This window comes from Chlamydotis macqueenii, chromosome 1 (genome assembly GCF_036417535.1).
Source record: "Chlamydotis macqueenii isolate bChlMac1 chromosome 1, bChlMac1.mat, whole genome shotgun sequence".
Classification (NCBI taxonomy): Eukaryota; Metazoa; Chordata; class Aves; order Otidiformes; family Otididae; genus Chlamydotis; species Chlamydotis macqueenii.
In genome coordinates, this window is record NC_141556.1 from 169070236 (window position 1) to 169093536 (window position 23301).

General features: G+C 41.2%; 1 protein-coding gene across 5 annotated transcripts in view; it reads right to left on the minus strand.

The window, feature by feature from the left end:
- Positions 1-20499: 20499 nt before the first annotated feature.
- The window catches only part of NDFIP2 (Nedd4 family interacting protein 2), a 47139-nt gene continuing 44337 nt past the window's right edge, over positions 20500-23301 (minus strand). For all 5 annotated transcript variants that reach the window (XM_086771501.1, XM_086771512.1, XM_086771484.1 and 2 more), the window contains one exon: positions 20500-22341. In XM_086771501.1, the coding sequence (XP_086627627.1) occupies positions 22283-22341 (59 nt within the window). In that variant the 3' untranslated portion in view covers positions 20500-22282. The remainder of the gene's footprint in view (positions 22342-23301) is intronic.

Here is a 23301-nt window from a genome sequence, read left to right on the forward strand (position 1 = left end):
AACATAACATGCTTCAGACCTGGGGGGCAACAACAGCATGAGCACAAGGAAAACTCGTAAGCATTTTAAAGCACTGGCTGCTTTAAAAACTCTGATCCATGGTAATTCGTGTGCTGTAAAAATCTTCCAAAACAGCAGGAAAAAATATGCAGAACTCACCAATGAAAAATTGGTAGGATCTGCTCTATTTACTTGGCGTTAAGCACAATGGTTTGATTTCCCTTTCAGCCAATGCCCTACAAACAGAGCTGCGGGTGGGTGCAGCGTTAGGGACATGGAGCGGAGCCAGACATCTCCCTGCTCCTTGGGCTGCTGCCGCTCGGCACAGGGCCTGCTCGCTGGCAGCAGCGGGGCGACGAGGAGATGACAACTGAAGCTGGAGGGAGTCAGAGAGACGGACCACTCTGAGCAGCACAGCTCTGGCCACAAGTGTCTATGGGTAAGAGCTGCTGGAGCAATGATGGTCTGGGGCCATAAGCAAGGAAGACTCTGGAAGGAAACATCGTCTCTTTCATTAGTCCTAATCGATATCACTGCGGAAAAAAAAAAAGAGAAGATTTCATGACCTAAAGATGAGTCATTGTATCTGGAAGTTGTCTGTTTTTTCAGTGGTATCAGTGTGTCTAATAAAAGACATCGCCTCTCCCCACAGCTCTTGGTTCATATATATTTCCAGATCAGCATTTTTAGCTATTACATTTCTAATCCAGCCTTTCGGAAAGCTGATGGGAAAATAAAAATAAAGAAGCCACCAGTCACAAGCCAGACGGAGATGTGAATAAATAAATAGACTGGAAATCCATTATAACCCTAAAAATCACATGATCTTTGCCAGTTGCAATTTTTGGACTTGGGCATATACCTGTTTTGACAGCTTTCAGTATTGGCTTGTGCTGAGGAAGAGAAAAGGGAGGGAGGCAGCCGGAGTTACCAGCTTACCTGCAGCAGTGTCACAGCAATTGCGACGGACTGGGACGCAGATGGAGCTGAATCCCACTTCCAGCTGTGGTGGAAGATGGCCAGGACAGTAAGGATGTAGGATTGCCCGTCCGCAGCAGAGCCTCGAGCTGTGAGGCTGGCCCCAGAACTACAGGCAGTGTCTGCCCTTGCACTGTACTTAGGGGCTCCATTCTTCTTTTCACTAGACTCATGCTCAGGCTCGTCAACATCTCCCACTTTTGGTGTTTTCCTTCTCTTGCCTTCCCTCTGCATCCGTTTCTGTGCTCCTCTGTACTTTTCTACTCTGCTGCACGGCCAGCAGCCCATGCCCAGCTCTGCTCTTGTCCTTCTGACTCCTCCTGGGTGAATCCTGCCCAGAGCCCTGTTACCTCTTGCTCCACACACCTGAGACAAGAGCTGGGCCCATCCAGCACTCCTTCCCCACCAGCATGACAGCAAACCATCCCAAAGGCAGCACTGTTGTCACCAAAGACCGGTGAAGGATGGCTTCTCATTTGTCGGGGACGGCTCCTCCGAGACCCTGCCCCAGCTCCTGCTCACCCCTCGACCTCCCTGAGCATCACCAGTACTGGGAAGCTGCAACCAGCAAAGGCAGACCCGTTGGCTGAAAACATGTTCGACTGTGGACACTTACTTCCAATAGCACGTCTTTCCCTGCACAACCTAAGTTTTCTCACAGACGAAGGGTCTCTCGTGTCACCATGAATGGGGAGTGGCATGTTGCAGTGGGGAGCAGAAGTGGGGGACAGCGGAGAGCAAGTCATCCCTCTGAGTGCAGGAGTGACATAAGGCAGGAACACGCCTCAGGTTTGTAATGTGCCTAAGGAGAAACTCAGGAACTAGAGCTTTCTGAAAAATCACGTCTCCAACTATGTGACACCTTTTTTTTCGCTTTTCAAACTCCTGCATCATCTTTTTCCCCATATGCATGCATGTAGTCTTATGTACTATCCCAGCTGAAATTACAGTATTTGTCCTAAAAATGCCACAGAGAAAAGCTACAAATACTGTTTATTCTTAGCGCATGTTTTTATTTCTTCCAGTAAAATTAAAATATTTTTTTTTGCAATTAGCTTCCAAAGGGTTAAATTAAGATGATTTAAAAAAAAATAAAAAATAAAAGCTTACAGCTCCTGAGATAGTATCAGCCCATTAAACATAAGTAAGAATATGAGAGGGAAAGAGAAGGGAACAGATATTATATATGTAAGGAAAATTAAAACTCAGGATGTTGGGCGTGGGGGGAATGTGCTTTGAAGTACAAAAGATCCATTGTTAATGTGGGACAAAACCTCCCCAGTATGGGACAGAGATAAAAAGGAGGGAGTTTCTAACAGATCAAGGTCAACCAAGATATATGAATAACATAAATGCTATTAATCTCGTACAGCATGAATCAGAGAATTGCAGCAGGGTATAGCTGTGTGGCGGAGTTCATGGCATGAGTGTTTTATGCCACTTTGTATTAGATAATGAGCGTATTCATCACAGACTCCTACACATCATCCAAACTGGCAGAGAAGGAGCTTTAAGGAGCTTGAGAGAACAAATCAAAGAGCTGGATCTAAAGCTCAGAAAGGTAATAGGGATGTTCAAATACTGCCCCAAGTTTAGATATTTGCAGGCATCCATACAATCTGACTCTGCAGGAAATAGCGTGAGAAAGAAGCTCTTAGTTGAACAGCTTGCTGCTTATTTATGATGCTGCCTCTGTCATAACAGCCGATTTTACCAATTAGAAAAGATGTAGAGGAAGACAGGAAAAGACTACATCAGAAAAAGTACATCTTTCTTGCCTTTTTTTGTTTGGTTGGTTTGTTGTTTTTTTTTTTAAATTGTCACGGCTGCAAATTCAGAGACACAAAAGGAATAAAGGAATCAATTTTCATCTTGGAGGGCTTAATCTAAACACTGTTGGGAAGAAAGACACTGAGCCATACTGGAGTCAAAAAGTACATAACCAGATGTAATTCTGATTTCACATGTTGCATTTCCACGCGTTTTAGTCTCCTGAAATTCCAGAGACACATGTGTTGCACAGGAGAAGCTTAAGGGATAATTTATCTTGGGGAGGAAGGAAATGAAAATGTATACATGTGTGTATGTAATTTTGACAACAATCTGCAGCCAGATTGTTTGCAGTGGTTTGCACTTCCATTTATTTATTCCAAACAAACATTTTAACTCAATGATATGGATCTACATAGTGTGGTTTTCCTGATTTTTATGCTTTTCAGATTTTTGAAAGAAACCTGAAATACAGTTGGGACCAAATTAAAATTCCAAAACCAACTAATTCTTTCTCCCTGAGGTTAGCAGGGTTTTCTCAGCATGAACCTAGACTTTCATTCAGTTCTACATTTTGGTGCCATGTAATCAATGGAAAAGGGCAAGCCCCATAATGGGGCCAGCTCTCCACAATGAGCACATCCAAACTTAAAAAAAAAAAAAAAAAAAAGAGATTTTGAAAGAGGGGCTGGTTGTTTGCAATGCAGTAGCATCTAGAGGCTATGCTGCATTTGGAGTTATTCAGCATCTACTCTATATATGCGTAAACATACATATATATACACATACTCTGTGTCCACATATACATTACACATGCACGCATATGTGCATTGTACATAGATAAGGCAATATGTGCTATAAACTGCTGCTCTACCTGATCTTTAGGAGATATATTTGAGCTTAGGGAAGGGAAGTTGGAGCAGGGGAGGGGGGAATAAAAAGAGAAGGAAAGGCTGAAACCATTCAAGGTAAAGCACCCCTCAGCAAACATCTGAGGATTGTTCAAAGGCAATGCCTGTACCATGAGCATGAGAAATACCTTCACTCCTCCAGCTAACTTAGAAAATGGACTTGGGCAGGACAAGAAGCGCAATGGGAGATCAAAGGAAAAGCAGCAGATTTGTTTAAAAACTGTCAGCACAATCATCAATTTGTGTAGGGAAAATCAGGTGAAAGCACAGAGCAAGATTCAGACCACCAAATTCTCCTTGTGGTTACCTATATCCAAGTAGCTAAAGGGTCCTGAAAGCCTACAACGGCAAGCAGCACCTATGCCTGAGGATCCTACATTCCCCTATGCCTCCCTGGTGAGCCTGGGAGTTTCCAGGGCCCCTTGCCTCGAGCACACTCCTCTCTGGGAAGAGGCACCCATCTTCCATACAGGCTCTGCAAGCTCCTGCTTCATGTCCTGCAGACCTTTTCTATACTACTGAGTATAACAGGCCTGGGATGGCTAAATGCTCTTCATCTTAAAATAGGTGCTTGCTGCACCAAAAGTCCCTTCTGGGAATTGCTCCAGTGCCCTATATGTGGACAATGTGTCTAGAAAAGGCATTTCAGGCTTCACCTACAAGTCTACCTAGAGACTCTATGGTGCAGAGAAGTACCTCGCCACTGGACTGCCCCACTGCCAGGGCCTGTTACTCCAGCTAATGGGGACAGGCCATCAAGAGTGTGAGTCAGAGGAGAAGGAGGAGTTGGGGGCAGAGGAAACCCAACCCTACAGGCTCATCGTCAGGGCATTAAGCTGAGGGAGGGGAATCAGAAATGCCAGATCTAGCTTCCACAATTTTCTAGCCAATGCATGTCTTAGAGAAGACCCATCCCTAGTCTCCTTCCGCTCCCTGAAAATTGCCACTACACCAAACAGATATCCTCAAGCAGCCGTTGCTCTACCAGAGCTGGGCTGCCCTAGTGAGGGGAAACTGAGGCAGCCTCTGTTTCTGTAGGAGGAGAGGAACCACCATGACAGGAGGCACAAGAAATGGTGCATTCCCATGAAAAACTCAACTGGGCCAAAGTATCTTCTTTCCAGCTATAGAGAATTAAAATGTGGATGCTTCATTTGTGACAGCAGCCCCACAAACCTGGGAAGGCAGTGGGAGACACTTGAACCTTTGCTCTTGCTCCGCCATACAGATGCTCAGCACAAGAACAAACAAAAAAAAATGGTAATGTTCACAGTTGCATACTTACGGAGCTGTGAATGTAACATTTGGGTTTTTTTTCAATGTAATTGCTACATTCCATTTATTTGGACGTGCGAGACCAAAAAAAACCACCTTTCTCGGAGGCCTTTACCTCATAGTTAAATATAGTGGCGAAGTAGTTAACATAGTTATGTATCACCGCATTGGCATGGGGTTTTTATCTTTTATTGGCACCATTTTATCCCTAGAGACAATAGGAGATTGTTCTTGCTGTGTGTAAAAAGATCTTGTTCTGGCAAGTAGGGTTTTCCCAGTCAACAAGTTTAAAATCCTTGGTAAGGGAGACATACGCCGTGTTGGGACCAGCCTGCTAAGCATCTCCTTGCAGTAGCAATTGCTTTGCCATCAACTGCTCCTGAGGCTGCTGTGGCACGGAGCCCATGTCTGTTGTCAAATGAGTCGGAGGAGATAGCATCAAACCCACCCCCCTCTACTATACTGTTATTACAAAATAAAGGAAAAAAACTGACTGATCTTCTCTAGACATAACCTATACCATAATGGTTAGAAACTACATGGTGAGGGGAAAATACATGTGCTTAGAAGCCATTTTTTTTTTTTAATAAAAAAAACACAAAATCCGTACAAAAAAAAAAATAAGGCTCCAATTCCCTGCTTTGGGTGATTTTATGTGCCCCAATATAAAAGATGTACAGGATTTCCTTTTCAATTCATATCTTCCTGGTTGTATAAATAGAGCAATACATAATTACAGCAGTCAGAGGCATTAGGGATAAGAAGGTATTTACATCAGAGATGTACATACAAGATTATGTGTGCATGGTAAATTTTTATCTCCATCTTTAAATAAATATTATGCTTCATCCACACCCAAAGTCTTGAAAGAAAGCTGGTTTAGTGTAAACAATTAACTTCCTGGCCAATTGTTGAATTATTTGATGACTTGTTGCTGAGAAATTCAGATTCTGTGCTGCTGAATATACCTTACAAATTTTGATTAGACAGATAATCCACCCTAGATTCATCCAGACATTGTAATTTATTTGTAGTCATAGCACAGTGTTTGGCTGGCTGAATATTTCAGTTGTTCTCATTTGCAGAGGCTATGAAGTGATTTGGTTGATACCAGGTTTGTCAGCAATTAGAAATACAGGCATGAGCAACAGCAGCCTCTCCTGTGTATTTCATGAGTGCCCACAGCTCAACTCTTCAGCAAAACATGCTTCAGATCTCGGATTACACTGAAAAATAAAGTCTCTAGCAGTTGGAGCTGCAGTCGGCTTTCAAAATGTTTACTGAGCAAAAGGCGGTGCAAGAGTGATTACAAACCCAACCAAAGCCCGAGGCTCCACGGTGATATGAACCGCCCAGAAGGTCATAGCTGAAGTACGATCCCATAGCCATGACTATTTTCCAGATGCAATGAAATTCATCATCTTGTGGCAGATGGAAAATGAAAAGCTATCTCCTTGCCCTGCAGGGATCAACCTACAGCTGCATTTCCCTCTCTGCCTTTTCTCTGCAAGGCCCAGCTAGCTATAGATGTGTCAATAAATTCTTTGTTTTGGTTTTTTTTTTTCATTTTATTTAAGCCTTGGAAGCAAACCACCGAAAAAATTAAGACGCATTTTTTTTTTTCAAAAGCAAAGTGGGACTTGAAGAAAGGTGTCCTCACTGACATTAAATCAAACCAAACCAATCTGTTTCAGGGCAAACAAAATGTACGAACGGCCGCACTTCAGCATCATTTGCAAAATGAAGGCAGTAGTGCTTTTATTCAACAGCTGGCATGGAGGATTTGGGAGATACTGCCTCAACCTCTGTCGATGCCTTCTGGGATGTGAAATCCTCAGCAGCCGTCTCTTGGGAGAGGATCCTGCCCGCCCCGACAAAGCAGCCCTGCTCTGCCAAGCTCTCCTCCTGGACCCATTCCATCCCTTTGTATAAAGTAATTACTTAAATATACATTGAACAAAGAGAGAGGAAAATGACTTTAAGGCCTATCAGTTAGGGTACCCTACTGCCAGGTAAAGAAAATCAGTGAATAATTTATTAATGATGCTGTTATTTCAGTGACCCAATACATTTTTATTGGGGAAGAAAAAGTCATCATCAGGGATTGCGAAAATAGCTCCCAGATACCTTGTAACTTGGGGGCACTGTTTTGAGGGGGCAATTGTCATAGTTCAAAAGTATATGAATTAAAAAGTACTTTGCAGGTGAAATGAGAATTGCAGCCTCCCCAGGTGGGTGCTCTAGTGACAAAATTTTGGGACCAAATGGGAAGTGGAGTTTGTTCGCTTGTTTCAGAGACCTAAAAAGGCTTGCCTCTTAAAAGAAAATAATTGCAACTAAGCCTTTTAAGGAACTCAAGTCAGCCCACATCTTCAATAAATTAATTAAACATAGAGCTGAACTGCAGAGTTCCTTAGCTAATTGTTTTAAAAGCATCCTCCTTGCTTTACTTGGAGGCTCTGGACACCAGTGGCAGGGTACCACCAGGTCCCACCGACATCCGGAACGGGTCCTTCACTCACTGGCACCACAGCCCAGGAAGAGCCGGAGGTGCCGGCTTGGCAGATAGATTGCCTGAGAGCAACTTAGATGCTGCAAAAATCAATAATAAACTCCCACATTTCCGGATATATAAGAAAGGAAGAAGACCAAGATGCTTGACAGTACCACATTACAGGCCTCAAGCCTTGCCAAAGAACAAACTGGAAAATGCAGCTTAATGAACTAAGTGTCATCAAGAGTAATGACCATCTGTCAAGGAACTTTATGCCCATAATACTTTCAACTTTGAAATATAGTAAAGCAAAGGGAGGGAAGTTGGCTACAAAAAGTAATTTTTTTTTTTTTTTTTTTTTTGCGACAAAAAGCACGTTGTTGGAGAATTTAGACATTCCTGCTGAAGAAAGAGATGACACGGTGCCCTTGAGGAGAGCTCCTTGTCCCACCTACTCCTGGCCATGGAGAAGTCTCCCTCTGCCTTCCAGAGACTGAAAACTTTGCCATCTGTTTTCACTTGAGGAAAATTCTTGTTTTATTTTTTCCATTTGTTTTAAGCTGTTTTTAAACAGGAGAGGCTCAAAATACAGGCTGTGCAATAGCATATGATACAGTTAATTTCTCTCGCCATCTAATGTTAACAACATATGGAGACTGGCCTGAGCTGCCAAGGACATAAATCTACCATTGCCTCCCGGTTTGTTCGCTGAATCTAAATTTTTTATTACTGCACATTCCTCCACAGGACTTCACCAAAACACCTGGTGAGGACCTTCCAGAGGAATGAAGCTTGCTGTGCAGAAGATACTCCTCTTCCCCTCACCTCCCTAAAAAAAACCTCATTTCCCATCAATCTCTTTCCCCCAAATCCAGATTCTCACTTCTGTTGATAGAGCACATTCCACGAATAAAATTGCTTCATGTTTACACTATTATACAAATGTCTAGAATGCACTGGGTGTTTCTTGAAGGTTGTTTGATTTGTGGGTGACCTCAGATCTCCTGATGGCAAGGGACGTTAGCATCAGCTAGAGCCAAACCGACGGCAGGCAGGCATTGTGCAAGCTTCCTCACCATTTTGCCAGCTGACCTCACTCCTGAACTGCCAGTTCACTGCTATTCCCTTCCCCTGCCAAACTATGCAGCGGTTTTGAGATGCACACAAATAAACTATCAGGCTCTTTCCAACATGTTGAATTGACCAGTGTTTGAACCCAAGTTTCAGGCTAAAGACATGTACACAAAGCGTGAACTGTCCTGTAACCAAAGTTTGGCATTTTAAGGCCGCTTGTTCAAATGGCTATAACTCTTGTACCTTTTATTAATTACCATAGAGAAACAGCAGGTGTAATATTGGAAAGTAAACTGGAATGACATTTTTTTACAGTTGCAAATGGGCCTACCTACAGGGCAGCTCACTGGAAAACCACTGAAACAGGGAGAGATGCTGCAAATCTGAAATGGGCATTTTTCTTTCACTTTCTGAGTACAACTTAAAGACAAACTTGGATGTTTTTGTCCTTCTCCCTGTACACAGCGTTACAGTATTTGTAGGTACCACAGACATGAAAGATGGACTCTGCTTGCAATCAACACATGCATCTGGTCTCTCACACAGCCTGTATGTGACTCTAAAAAGGAACAAAGTCTGAGATGTGAAACCCACATCTGCCCCAGGTGAAACCAAATGTTAATGGATGTTTGTTTGTTCTCCTATGTATCCTGTCTCTTTACAATACATGTAATGCATACATTTCATCTTCACTGCAGCAGTACAAATGTCTTTCAAGTCTGTCAGTGATGGATGACTAAGCTGTCAACAGTACAGTCTATGAACTCTTTTCTGCTAAAGCAGAAGTTAAGTAATTAATGTTTACTAGTGACATTTTCTTTAAAAACTCTTAGCTAACTATCTGTGGGACAAATTCTGACCAGAGTTGTCCATAGACGCTAACTCAGGAATATTTTCATAAAACACAGCTGACTGTAAAACCTTGAGCAATAATTCTGTTTTTCAGTATTTGCTGGAATATCATATGATGAGCTGGATTATTCATTAGCATCACCTTTTGCCATATTGTCTTGCATAGTATGAAGTCATCTAGATTTCAAAGAATGTGTAATGTTACATATTAACTTTACCTTTTCCAATCACTTCTGTTAATTATTTTGTTCAAGGTTTGGGGCTTTCTCTGCCCCCAGTTCTAGTTCTTAATCCTCCTTTTTCAGGAATACATTAAGCCTCAAGAAAACCAGCATGCAATCAATATTATTTCAAGTAAGTATCTTTTATTTATATGGAGAAATTAATCTAGAGGTTCCTGTGTTTGGAGAAAAAACCCAACCCTCAGAGCACCAGGTAGAGGAGGCGGCAGCAGGAGTGAGCACTGCTGTGTCCCATCCAGACAGACGCTGGGATCTCTCCTTGTAAAACATGACACGACGGATCCAAACCCATTGCTTTTTTTGATGCTCAGATGCACTACACCTTTCAAAAGCAGTGAAAGAAAGCACACAGTAGGCTGCAAATGCTATTTTATCGCTATGTCAACAATAGTGCAGGCCTCAGCATTTAGCAAGAGCTGTTTACTTTAGGCCTGAGAAGCCTCTCATCGGCTGGGGCAGACGGTACACGCCACAGTTTCACCACAAAGTGCCTATTTTTTTGTGCGTGTGTGTGTTGATGCGGCAAGGTGCCAAAAAGCTGTTTCCAGCCACTGTATTTCATGGCTGGCGAGTTCCGGTCAAGCTCTCTCTGCCCCGGTCGAGTCCCACTGAGAGGGGACGGGGAGGAGAGGGCGGCTCTGGCGCAGAGAGCACAAGGAGCTCCCTCCCATCCGCGCTATTTGCCAATGTGGAATGGAACCTCATGAATAGGTTACTCATTAAAAGTTTATATAGCTGAATTCAGGAAGCCTCCTCTCGGTAGAACAATGCTAAAGGAAAAAAGAAAAGAATAAAAAAAAAAGAGAAAAGGTTTTTGTTGAGCCTTCTGGGTGGGCACAACCAGTGGGCCTGAATGCGATGCCCAGGTGAAGCATTACCTTTCAGATACCCATCCAGGCCCTCAGAGAGCGACTGGTTATCATTCACCCTTGCGTCAACAGCTCGGCCATCCTTTCTGCACCTCTTTACAGACCCCCAAAGGAGGAAAACTTGACTACAATATTAAAAGAGTCATATTTGCTGTGTTTCCTTTTTAATCAAAAAACACCAACTGAGATTTTAAAAAATCAGACTAAAAGCTAGTCCTAGAAAAGAGGCCTCTCTTCTTAACTCCTCTCTTCGAAAGCAAGGGGACCACTTACAAATGCAAAGCAAAGATTATGTGCTAACATTGGCAGGATTTGAGGCCTTACAGCTTGTGAAACTACCCGAAACGTGGTCTCACTGGCTGGGCAGGGCGAGTGTATTTGGTAACACACCTTCCTTTCATAATTGTTCGGACCCTGGGATATTTTCAGAGCTGGCTGCAACTCCCTTCCTTTACACGGAAACCAGCCCACCAGAAGATGGGACGCGGAGTGGAGTCAGGAGCAGGGAGGCCCTCCTATGTCACACAGGATGAAAATTAAATATTAACATGCACCTTTTGCTACCTGCCTGGAAGTCACACAGTTACAGCATTTTAACTTGTATAGCGCTGGGAAGGGCAGGTTTGAGCGTTCAAGCAGTGGCAGACCCTCCTGTTCCCCAGTGGCCGCAATTAAACGCTTGAGTCCTTCAGCTTATTGCACTGTGTTTTGGATCACTTCTCATTTCATATAACAGACTAAAACTTTGAAATTCACAAGAAAATCCTGCTTAGTTTGGAACAACTAAATCAGTTTCCCAGAGCTGAGAGAAGGAATCTACACAACTTCTTAAACAGTATAGAGGCTTCTACCAGGTTTTCATCTGATTGAGCTTGCAGCTAAATAAATTTTTAACATGATGAAAATAGGTGTTAAGGTTATGATCAAGTTACTCAGTGAAGGAGGTGGGGATTGAATGCAAGCACCAGAGCCCCAGTCTTCTGCACTGCTTAGCTGTTAGGTCATTCTCTGGTGCTATTTTGGACGGCTCTAGCTAAGCTCTCTCCCCATGACCGAACTTGGATGCAGTTCTGGCAAGAAAACATTCCAGAGGAAGCTCCCAAAAGGCAGCACGGCTAAGACTGCACCAGGTTTGACTCTCCTCTGCTACCATGTCAGTCTTCCAAATGCTCTCAGCAGCCGTTGAACCCTTGAGCGCTCTAAGGTATTGCAAATCGTTTGCTTCATGCTAGAAAAACGCCACTCTGAAAAGCTGAAAAGTATATCCTGGGGGCCAAGGATCCCTTTCTGCAGCTGGCATATTTAGCAGCATACTAAGAGTCCCAGGCTGTCTCTGAAAATTAGTTTAATTCATGACAGTGCAAGTCCCTAAGCTCTACCCAGAAAGTGTTCTCTAGCCACTGAGTGGCACTCCTGCCGCAGGGTTTCTTATTCTTTATGCCAAGCTGCTAAGGAAGATTCAGAACTGATAGATTTCTTGCTTTCAGTGAGGGAAGGATTCAAGAATCGAACGGCTCTGTAGGTCTCAGATCACTTGGGTGACCTCTCGAAATCTCAAAATTGCTAAAGTAGCAATTAATCCCAAATTAACAGCTACAAATACAGTTCAAGTACTGTACAAATACAAATAAGCTGGGAATATGACAATTTTGACTGTCATCTTGCTACATGGCAGTCTTAAAGCACCTTGCCAGCTCTATCGTGAAAACATACAGCCCTCACAAGCCATACCACAAAAGGATCCTGGCCATGGAAATTGGCTGCTCTGGTCTTTATAAAGAACTTAGCCATTTTAACCACAACAATATACCAAAATACTGAGGAAAGGAGTCCCACAGCTCAACGACATGTTTTGTGAAAAAAAATTCACCATCTGCGTACTTGCTTCATTATGTCCCCTCAGTTCTTGGATCAGAATGGAGCAAACAGCTGATCCTTATTTACTTGTGAAACAAAGTCTGTAAGAACCCCAGGATTTCACAAATCCCAAACCATTCCATTTGAAACACCACAGACTGAAATCTATTGCCAAATACAAGGCAGGATCCTGGGGGAACCTGGGGCACTGGCAGCTCTGGAAGTTGTGGTATCCTCAGCCACAGGACAGATGTGTCCAAAGGACAGGAACACTGGAAGTTGGGGCAAATTGCTCAACTGAATTTCAAAGAAAAAAAAGTAATTTTCCTATAAATGAGGAAGTCTTCAGCAAGCTCCAGTGCGACCAAAAGCTATTGTTTTCTTAAGAACCTGCAGGGCACATTTTTTAAAAGGTACTGAAAGGTGCAGTTTGCATACTTTTCAATGCTGATTCAGTTGACTCCGTTTTGGACATGCAGCTTTGGGTGGAAAAAAGCATCATTTGCAGATTCATCTCTTGATCTGACTACAGAGTAATCCTTGATGACTAGCTCAGATCAGATGAGTAAATTTTTAGGCAAATGAAATTAGGTGGTATGAATCCTGCTGCAAGTGATTCAGATAACTAAACCTACAGTTAGTCTGAAATAGGAAACACAAGAGAATACCCAGGTGCCAGGTATGGAGGAAGAGGCCTCATAGAAGTGACAATTTTAGAAACTATTAAGAGAATTGACAGCATCCAGTGCTCTGAGCACTGAGATACTTAAACAAACTGGCAGGAAATAGTGGAAGACCCACCATCTCTTTTCAGTGCTTGAAATGTGGGCAGTTCATTACAGGTTGGACACTCTTTCTGTCAAAATGCTTTCTCTCCTTCGTCACTTGACAGCTGAGCAGTTTGCAGGGCTGCTCAATAACCAGGAGACCCGGGTTACATCCCTCCTCGTGCCAGGATTTGCCTGCCAGGAGGGAGCTCAGAGCTCTGGGGTGCTGCAGAAGGAGGCACTGGGCACATCCCTCTTCAAAACTCCGTCAGCGATGATGACGAACCATACAATAATGAAGCACTGGGACAAGTCACCCAGGAGGCATGGCAAAAGGCAGAGCTCTAGGGTTTTCAAGACCCAGTTGACAAAGCCTTAAGCAATGTGGCCTGACTTTTGACACTGGCCCTGCTTTGAACAGTAGCTTGCACCAGATTGCCTCCTGTGGCCTCATCTAATCCAAATGACTGATTCTGCAGTGAGTGTGGAAACTATTGGTCCAAAGGAAAGCAGCTAGGAGGCTAACCAACCCTTAAACCTAGCTATAGCACTCAGATAAGAGTAGGGATACTCAGGGAAGGAGATTTTCCTTTATTCTAAATATAGAAATACCTGAGAGCAGGACTCAGCTTCAAGCTGTAGTATACTTGAGCAATACACATAAAACCAGGTTCATAAAGGAACTTAAACGTTGGATACATCAGCCCCATATTCATTTCTCACTATCATGAAATATTTCTTGTTAAGATGGATACTCAAGATGCGCTGAAGAGCAGCCAGGTTGGACGGGGCTCTGAGCAACCTGATCTGGTTGGAGATGTCCCTGCTCCTTGCAGGGGGGTTGGACTAGGTGACCTTTAAAGGTCCCTTCCAATCCAGTCTACTCTATGATTCTATATACTGATGGTGTTAGTTGTTGTTACAGAGACCAAGGACTTTTTCCAGCTTCCCAGGTTTTGCTAACGTGCAGGTGCAAGAAGCTTGGAAGGGCATGTAAGTTGGCGTTGGCTGGGGTGCAGCGCTCTCGTTCTTCTGCTTGCTCCTCAGGATCGTTTTTTCGGTTTTTGTTTCCGTGACCACTGCTCAGGATGGGCTGTATCAGTCATTGGGTGGTGATGAATTGTGCATCGTTCGTTTTGTATATTTTAGTATCCCTGTATTTTGTTATCATAATCATCTTCCTTTGCTATCCTAGTAAACTGTCTTCATCTCAACCCACGAGTTTTCCTTTCTTCTCAGTTCCCTCCCCGTCTTGCTTGTTATTCGACTGCTGACTGGGGTTAAACCACGACACACACCCAAGTTATCTCCACATAGAAATTTCTGCATGATATTTCCCAGCAGCCCAGAAACTAGAGACGCAGCCTAGGAAACCAAAGACAGCTCTGGATGCAGCTAGCTCAGTTGCAGAGGACTTTAGTAAGCCCAGGATCCGACACACAAGGTGTCCACAATAACTTTTTCAAACTCAAACCTGTTGTGGCTAAACTGCTGAGTGCAGAGCTGGCACCCAAACAAGACCAGCGCAGGTGCCAGCCCCTGGCATTCACCGATTCACCATGTGGATTAGCTGCCCCCGGATAGCTGAGAGTTAACTGTATGGTATTTCTCATTTGATGGGCAAAACAATCCTGTACTAATTAGGAGCACAAATGCTACTGGACTGCATTTTATGCATTTCACAAGCCCCAAATCTGGATCAAATCACAGACGCTGGCTGTTGAATCACTTTTGTAACACAGATGCTATATAATTAGAAGCTTTAAAAAAGATGGGGAGTGGGACTGTGCTAAGCACTGCACAAGTGTTAACACAGGTCTCAATACAGAAAAATGCAAGGAAATAAAGGTGCAAAAATCACCATTATCACTGCAAGCTTAGGGCTGAGATGCGGAACTAAAAAACAGTCCGCTGAAGCTTCCAAAGCAAACCTCACTAGATTTTTAATTTTTTTTTTTTTTTTTAAACACACACCGTCTTTTCTCTTCATATGATAACAGAAATGTAAACTGCATGCACATAAAATACAGTAGGTCACTTCAGAGGCACGGACCATAGACATAGATAAAATTCTATATATAGTGCTTACATAGCCCAAATATTATCACGAGAAAGACTTTACAAGAGCCACAGGGAAATAACAACAAACATGTAAAAATGCTTTGTGATAACATTTACTGGCAACACATGTAGGAATTATTAATTTATTTGAATTTTGAAAGCAAAGAGCAAATGAAGAACAATGTCCTTTCCCATATTCTAAAATTTTTATATTTTTATACTACAGAGTCAACAAAGCTGAAGAAGCTTCTTGCATTATGTATCTTCAAGAGAATCGAGGAAGGTAAGAATTACATGCATCGCACAAACTTGCCAGTGTTAACATATATACCCAGTCTTAAGAACTGTACTTGCTTCACAACATCCTGTTGAAGAGTCTGATCATGGAGGTGAAAAGAAAATCCCAACCCTTACCAGCGACATTTTTGTGCAAGTGCACAAAATTTTTAGTTTGTTGTTACTGTAGGACAGAGAACTTCCTTGACTTACAAAAATAATGTATTTTCTTTGTAGTGAATTTTTATGTAATGCATTGTATGTATGCTAACAGTGAGAAGACTCTAAATACACATTCAATTGTATAATGGGAAGGACACTTTCTTCTGCTGAGTATTTAACAACACTGGTGATTTGCAAGGGAAGATTTTGCAGAACTAAAGTTAGTTTTGCACAACGGGCCACGATGAAAGTTAAAAAACAGAATGTTTTTTTTTTTTTCCCCCTCCGAGGGTAGGGCAGGATTTTTCTTTGTTTAATTTCTTGGGTATGTCTTCTTGATCAATTTCATTCTTAAATTCTTGGTAACTCATTGCTGTTGAAACCTCCCTAAGTAATTTTCACTTTCACAGTTCAAAGGAGCATGACCCTCTAAAAACAACCAAATTAAGTGACTCAGCCTTTGAGAACAGCAACATTCACCCTTTAGCTGTCTACAGTTCCCAAACTTCATATAAATTTAAAATAAAAATCACATAAATTTAGAAGCAAGTAAAAAAAAAAAATCTTTCAACATGAAAAATTTAACATGCTATTTGAAATTTTTCATTGACTGTATTACATTACACACTATTAGTGTCCTGGGCTATGCTCCTCCTACAGCTTTTGCTGTAATTGGATGGATAACATTTCCAATAAGCAGCAGTTTCTCTTAAAAAGTGCAAGTTGCATGAGTAAAATGGTAATTCCTAAGAAGCCAGTCACAAATCTCAATGCCTCCTTTATATCATGTAGTTGTGGAGAGGTCCACCAAGCTCAGAAGCAAGTGCTCATGAACGCATCGCACCCATCTAAGAGATTTTGAAAAACATGCTGGGAGGGAACACACCTTTTTTCCATCCTAAACTGAACCTCGTGTAGCTACGACACTAAGTGAAATGGTAAAAAAGCTGCCCAGCATCACAAGATTTGCGACAAAATCCAAAGCTGACAACACTGATTTCTTTGTTAATGTAAACCTCTGTGTCACAAGAGTTGAGAAGGCAGCATATGTCGTGCAGATTGTATAATCAAAGACAGGGCTGCAGACTGCCTCCCTGCTGGCAAGGCAAGGCAAGAGCCAGAGGCATTTCCCATGGGTCCAGCTAGGCCAACAACTGCTGGCCAAGCACCTTTGCGGACAGCCAGCTGGGACCTCCTTCTCTCTGTCCAAGTGGAGGAGAGTTTGCTATTCCAGTTGTCTCCAGGAAGAAAAGAAAACCTAAGGGTTCTTTTCACAGATTATGTAGGTACACAAAGTGGACAGTCAACTGGGAAGGAAGAGGGTGAGGACTGTACTCAGATGTGCTCCCATCATCTTGCCAGAAACACCTGCTTTGTCGGCTGTGGCAACCCCAGAGTTGAAGGTCCAAGTACTCCTCCTCCCCTTGTTTCTCCTGCTCCCTTCACAGTGAATCTCTGCTTAGTACGCAATCTCAGCTTGAACCCGTGACATATCCAGAGCACGCTGCGTAGCAGCACTCACCAGCACTGTGGAGGAACCAGGCCGAGACCCGAGCCAAGCCATATGTAACCTGCCAAGTTCAACAGGTCACATCAGCTTTCAGCTGGAATTCAGAAACATTTAAATCTCCTGAATGTGTAGACTTGAAGTTTTTTAACCACGGGATTATGCTGTCAGTGTGCCTTACGTTTAACTTATGCCCACCTTACGATGAACACCGGCAGAACCGGAATAAGCATTGCAAGTTTCCTACAGAAAAAAAAAAAACAACCCAAAACTTTGACTCAGTGAAAAAATAGCAGCTTGAGAATTCAAAGTACAGTAACACTACAATTGATTGTTGATAATTATTTACAATGGAAAATCGTGGTTTTGCTTAACCACAGTGTCAGACTATCCTCAAACTGACAGCTTTTAAGTGGGATTTTATTCATATTTCAGGTAGAAATAGCAGTATTTGGTTTATCAATTTAACCTGCAAAAATGATTTCCATTGTTCAGTGTATATGGAGAAGTCAACTGATAGGGCTGTCTTCAGAAGGTCCTTGTTCCGAGAGGTACAGAGGTAAATCTGATCCATCAAAAACAACTCGTCATCCTTTGAGACGAAAATCCACATAAAGAGTTTCTATGAAAGTTGAAAGGACATTGTCAAATTAATTTATTAATCAGAAATCAGTTAGAGACTCCAAGAGGAGCAGACCAGCTAAGCAATGGTCCCGCAGGAGCTCACGCTAAGTTACATGACGATTAGCACTGCCTTCATTCCAATAATGCTTCCACCGGGAAGACCTGCAGACTTCACTCAAGCACCCAGTCACTGCTCATGGAAAAAACCACACCTAAGGCTTCAGACGCCAGGAGCGAGCTCTCACCAGCTACATACAGCAGCAGGAGTGGACTGACCAGCAGTGCTACTGAAATTACATCAAACTACACGACTCAATTAATGAACACATGCATGTGCTTTATAGTTATTTTACTAATAAACAATTTATAGCAGCAGCAGTCAGTTCCATGTGAAAGTGAGCATTTGGAAGTCATGCGACTGCACCAACGTAGAAAATTAAGAAGGATGGGCATCTGTGCAGCCATGTATAATGAAGAGTCAATGAACAACTTCTCCTATTACACCAAGGATATCCCCACAAACACAGTGTTTCTTTGACCACAAGAAAAATTAAGAGTGAGGACAAGAACAGATGTAAAGATGTGGGGATAACTGTAACCATCCCTCAGTACGAAAGAGCCAAACATTTTCAACTTTTAAAAAATATATACCTTTCTGGTTTACACTCAAAAAAAGAAAAATAGCTGGAGAGCTGATGCTGTTCGCAACACTTTTAAGCCTCACTGCCTGCAAGTTTCCTCAAGCAGAAAATACACCAGAAACGAAAACCTAGGAAAGCTGACTTTAATTTGGGAAAGGAGGGGTGGGGGACTGTGGAGCAATTGCATATCAGAAAAATGTTTCAAATTGATCATGCAGACACTTCAAGACATAAAGAAAAATATACCTAAACCAAATTCTGCCGCTGTTTTAATTCCACCTGCGTAAGCAACGCTTAAGAAAGAGGGATGGCACGGTCACATATTTTGAGCATTTTCAGTTGTCTGAAAGTCATTGATTTCTAAAAGTTGGCTTATCTGTAAAATATGGATGTATGAAAATATAAATCACCGTTGCAGGGAATAAAAAACCTTGGAAATTGCTAGATGGTTTATTAATTAACTGCAGCCAACATGTAGTAGGGCAGCCTTCCGCCTGTCCTTGCTGGGTGTGTAACAAGTGCACAGAGAAAGGAGAAGGAACGTGGAAGTGGAAAGGATATGGTAGGTAGAGAAGACACAGATGGCAGAAGTATCCTCAGAATTATAAAGAAAAAAAAATAAGGATCTTGGGACAGTGGAAAAGAACAACATACACAGGACAAACAATACACTGGACTCTTGTTTCTGGATAGCTGTGCACACATGCTAATCACATTTTAGCATTATTAGATTTCTCCCCCCCCGCCCGGTCCCCCCCAACTGAGAGACATCCATTTCCACACCAGAGGTTATTCATCTTCTCTTTGAAAAATCCAGGAAGCAATGGTAATTTCATGGGATTAACTTTTTGTTCAAGTGAATGATGCAAGCAACCACACAGGAGAGACTAATGCAGAGTATTGTGGGAAAACATTCTCAAGAAGTGGAAGAGATTAAAAGCTTTCTGATGTTATGACAGCACGTTAATAAAGCCACTTTTCCTCACCTGTTGTCATCATTCAAAGGGAGGGAAGTGGACCCAGAAAGAGTGGAGTGTTGAAACTAGGTTAAAAGGTGTTGCAGGATGAGGACTGTGTCCATATTCTCGGTGAGACAGCAAAGTGAAAGCTTGGAGACAACCTCCTGTTCCTAAGAAGTCAAATTTAATCAGTCATCTGCACTGGAAGTGTGAGCGACGGATCATTTCTGAAATGTGTTAACAGTCACAGGCTACTTGAATCATATTCAAGATTTCCATCTTCCTGTCCATGTGGTGCCCACATCAATAAAAGCGGATGACAAAACTAAAGAAATTAAGTTCATGCCAGTCGCTTGAGTAAAATGGAATTTTCTCTCTGCATCTTCCCTCCCCCAGCTGTTTTTGCCCCAAACTTCAAAGCCTTATTTGCATTCATACAAAATCTGTTTACAGTCAACTTCACTGCGATACTGGAGCTTCTCCCCCTCCCCTCTCCAGACGAAGATACAAAGCAAAGCTGGCCAGGTGTCTCTAAACCACAGAACCAGCTGCTCCTAACCACGCTCACAGGAAATAGCAAGGAAAATATGCCACATTTGACACATCTGGAATAGATTGCAGAGTCTTTGAAAACAGTGTCCCAGTTCCCTTCCTCCTGCTGATGAGATTTCAGGCTACCAAACTGCTGCATCAACTACAGAGGATTAGATAACGTGTACATTTTTAACCCTACATATTCTTTCCGTCCAAATGAGACTTTTCCAAAGTTAGTCCAGAAAAAAAAAAACCCAAAAAACCAACCAAACAAAAAAAACCTCAAAAAAACCAACCCAAACCCAAATATCTGTATGAAGCTTTTTACAACAGTGAAGCAAGCAGAGATAAATCAATCTGAAAACCACTATTTGTGAAAACTGATATAGTTGGAAAATAGTACTATTTGACATCAGTAAAAATAGAAAATGAATCATTGCATGCTTCGTATAGCTGTATTAACTCATTAAAAGAAATGTCCTTACGGTTTGTTGCCATAAAACATGAGATGAAAAGGAGAAGAGTAGAGAGTTAGAGTAGTCAGTACCTGTTTTGCCAAGTAATTTGTCTATAACTCCATGTTGACAAAAATATTGCAGTGTACATTTTTTCAATGTGACGCACAAGAAAAAACAAAAAGCAAGTCTTAATTAGCAAAACAAAGCAATGTTTTATTATCTGCTTCTTTTTCATATGGACAATGAATGCAAAAGAACGTAGAAACAAGCAGATAAGTTTAGAAGGAAATCTCAATTGGATATTGAACATAATACTTAATTTTAATTCTTTCCATAAAAAGCTAGGAAGTGAAGGTGCCCCTAAAGTTTTAGTCATTTTCAGTATCTCTGAAAGATTAAGAAAATGAATAATGTCACCAATTTATGTATGTGTATTTTAAACATTCATTATAGATACAAAATTGAATACAGCACTAGCTTAAAACAACATAAACCTCACTGGTTTTATTGTTAGTAATAAAAAGGCAGAATTCTAATTAAAAAAAAAAAACCAAAACAAAAAACTGGAGGAAAGTATTTGGATATTTTTTTCCTCAAAGGTGCAACCAACAATCAATGTATTTTTGCAACTGAGATTCCAGTTGTACAAAGGACTGAGAGATGTATTCTCCTACTTAAGGAGAAGCATAAATTTCACAAACTTCAAAGGAAATCACACATGCATGAACAGTAGACAGTACCCCTTAAAGAGATGATATTTATAAGAAAGTAATACCTTAGGTGAATACTAGGAGAAGTGCCACACACATTTTCTACTTTCAGAGCTTTAAAAGTAAGATTATTTTTATTTTCTGTCATAGATTATTTCCAAAATTACCTTACATTTAAATTAGTTTATTCTTAGGAAATGGCAAAGTATTTATTCTAAACAAGCTTTGTAAGATAACTATATGAATTGTTTTTTTGAGAAGCCCTCACGGTAGTTGTCATATTTATACTGAACTCAAGACTTCTTAAACAGAGGCAGTGTTCTAACCCAGGGAACACATTTGCAATGCTCTGTTTCAGAAACAAAGGTGCACCTACGAGGATCCAACTGCGTAACCAAGGACTAACGGTATAAGGCTGTCCATCCCTACTAATGTGAAAAAACTTCACGTTTGAATGGGATCATGCATATGAATAACAAACTTTCAGGCTCAAGCCCAAACCAGTTAATAATAATTCATGTGAGAAAAGTTAGGAGACAAACAATTCAATGCCTTTACCTCCAAAATTACATCTAATAGTAACTATACCCTTAATAGTCAATTAACAAAAAATACGTACGTAGCTCTAAGATTAAACAAAATTTAGAGAATATGCTGTTACAAAATATATTTTGACATATTTCCTAAGAAGCAATTCAAACAATCATTTATGCAGAGTTATTTACAGGGGACTCAAACTGGAGTATCCGTTTTAAGCAAACCAGTATATTGGTTCAAATTTGACAAAATATTGGTGAATACAAGTTTGTGACAACAAGGAACTCTGGGGTTTAGTAAACTTAATATTCTACTCAATCATTAGATGAATCTAAATTATATAAAAAAAGCCCTGCCTCAGCTGGTTAATCAGAATCATTTAATGCATTTCATTGTACTCAAAGTTCAGATCAGCAAGTCAGTGGTACATACACGCTGGGAACCAAGGTACCACTTAAATCTTTCAGATACAACAAGCACAGATTAACCGAGTCTGACTGTAGCTAATCTATATTAACAGACGGTTTGTTCTTACCTCAGTACTATCTTTTTAATAAGCACATATACAAATGTGCTAAAACAAAAGGCAGTGATTCTAAACATTTACTAGAATGACCAGAACTGGCATTTGAGCATAAACCATCCTGTCACTCATTTTTGAAGCCATATCTTCACTAATTTCTCTTCTGGTTTTAGTAGCCTTCTATCCTATGAACTCAGAGGGTTACCGATCATCTGGAAGTTTCACACTGGTATAGGAAAGGAATGTCTGTTCGATGCAGTCTGGAGATAAAGAAAGAGTTCTACTTTAGTTCACTGCAGTGATTCACTAGAAATAGCGTTGCTAACAGATGTTAAACTTAGAAGGAGTAAAGCAGCAGTCTTTTTCCCATCCATGTCAGGATGGCAGAAAAAAGTGAAAACTTACTACTATTCTGTTATCATTTCAAAAGAACACCTGAGAATATTTTATAACTGTAGAAGTACCATTTGTTATATTTTAAAACTAATAGTCACTGTAGAGGAAACTACATGTCTATGCAAGAACAAGGACATTTAAGTGTGACAGTAATTAATTTGAACTTCTTGTTTCAATACTGAAGATAATTAAAACAAATATTGACGTGTCCAGCTCTGAGGGACCTTATCAGCCCATACGTCTCAGTGATGCTTATAGGTAAGGAAAAATTCAAAGCCATTGAACTCAGATAGCACAACTCATTAACTTCAGTTAATGCTGAATTAAACAGTGTTTTGTCCAGAAGCAGAATTGTTTCTGAAGAGTATTCAAAATATTCAATTGAACAGTATTCAAATATTTTTAAATGGTATTTTTAGCTTTCAGTACAATAAAGTCTAACAGATATGTTCAGTCTCATCTCTACAAATTTCAGCCTTTTGAAGAGGTGGTTATATTACTGAGAAAAGGAGAGATATGTAACTCCTGTAAAAAGGAAGTGCTGCCATGTAGATACCAATTTAGGTTGGTTACTAAAAGGCAATATACGCCTTAGTTATTTAACTTACCACATAATTTTGACAAAATGGCACATTAAAAAGAAATATTATGTTACAGTTACATTAACATATTTCTTCCATTAACTGTGAACTATATAGTAGAGCACAAATATTTATTAGCTGTTTTTAAACGTATATCACTGTCTTATACAAACGGAACTATTTTTTTCTAGGCAAATAGGGTCTCAGGTTTTATCAGGCTTTGATAATGTGTTGCTGGTTACT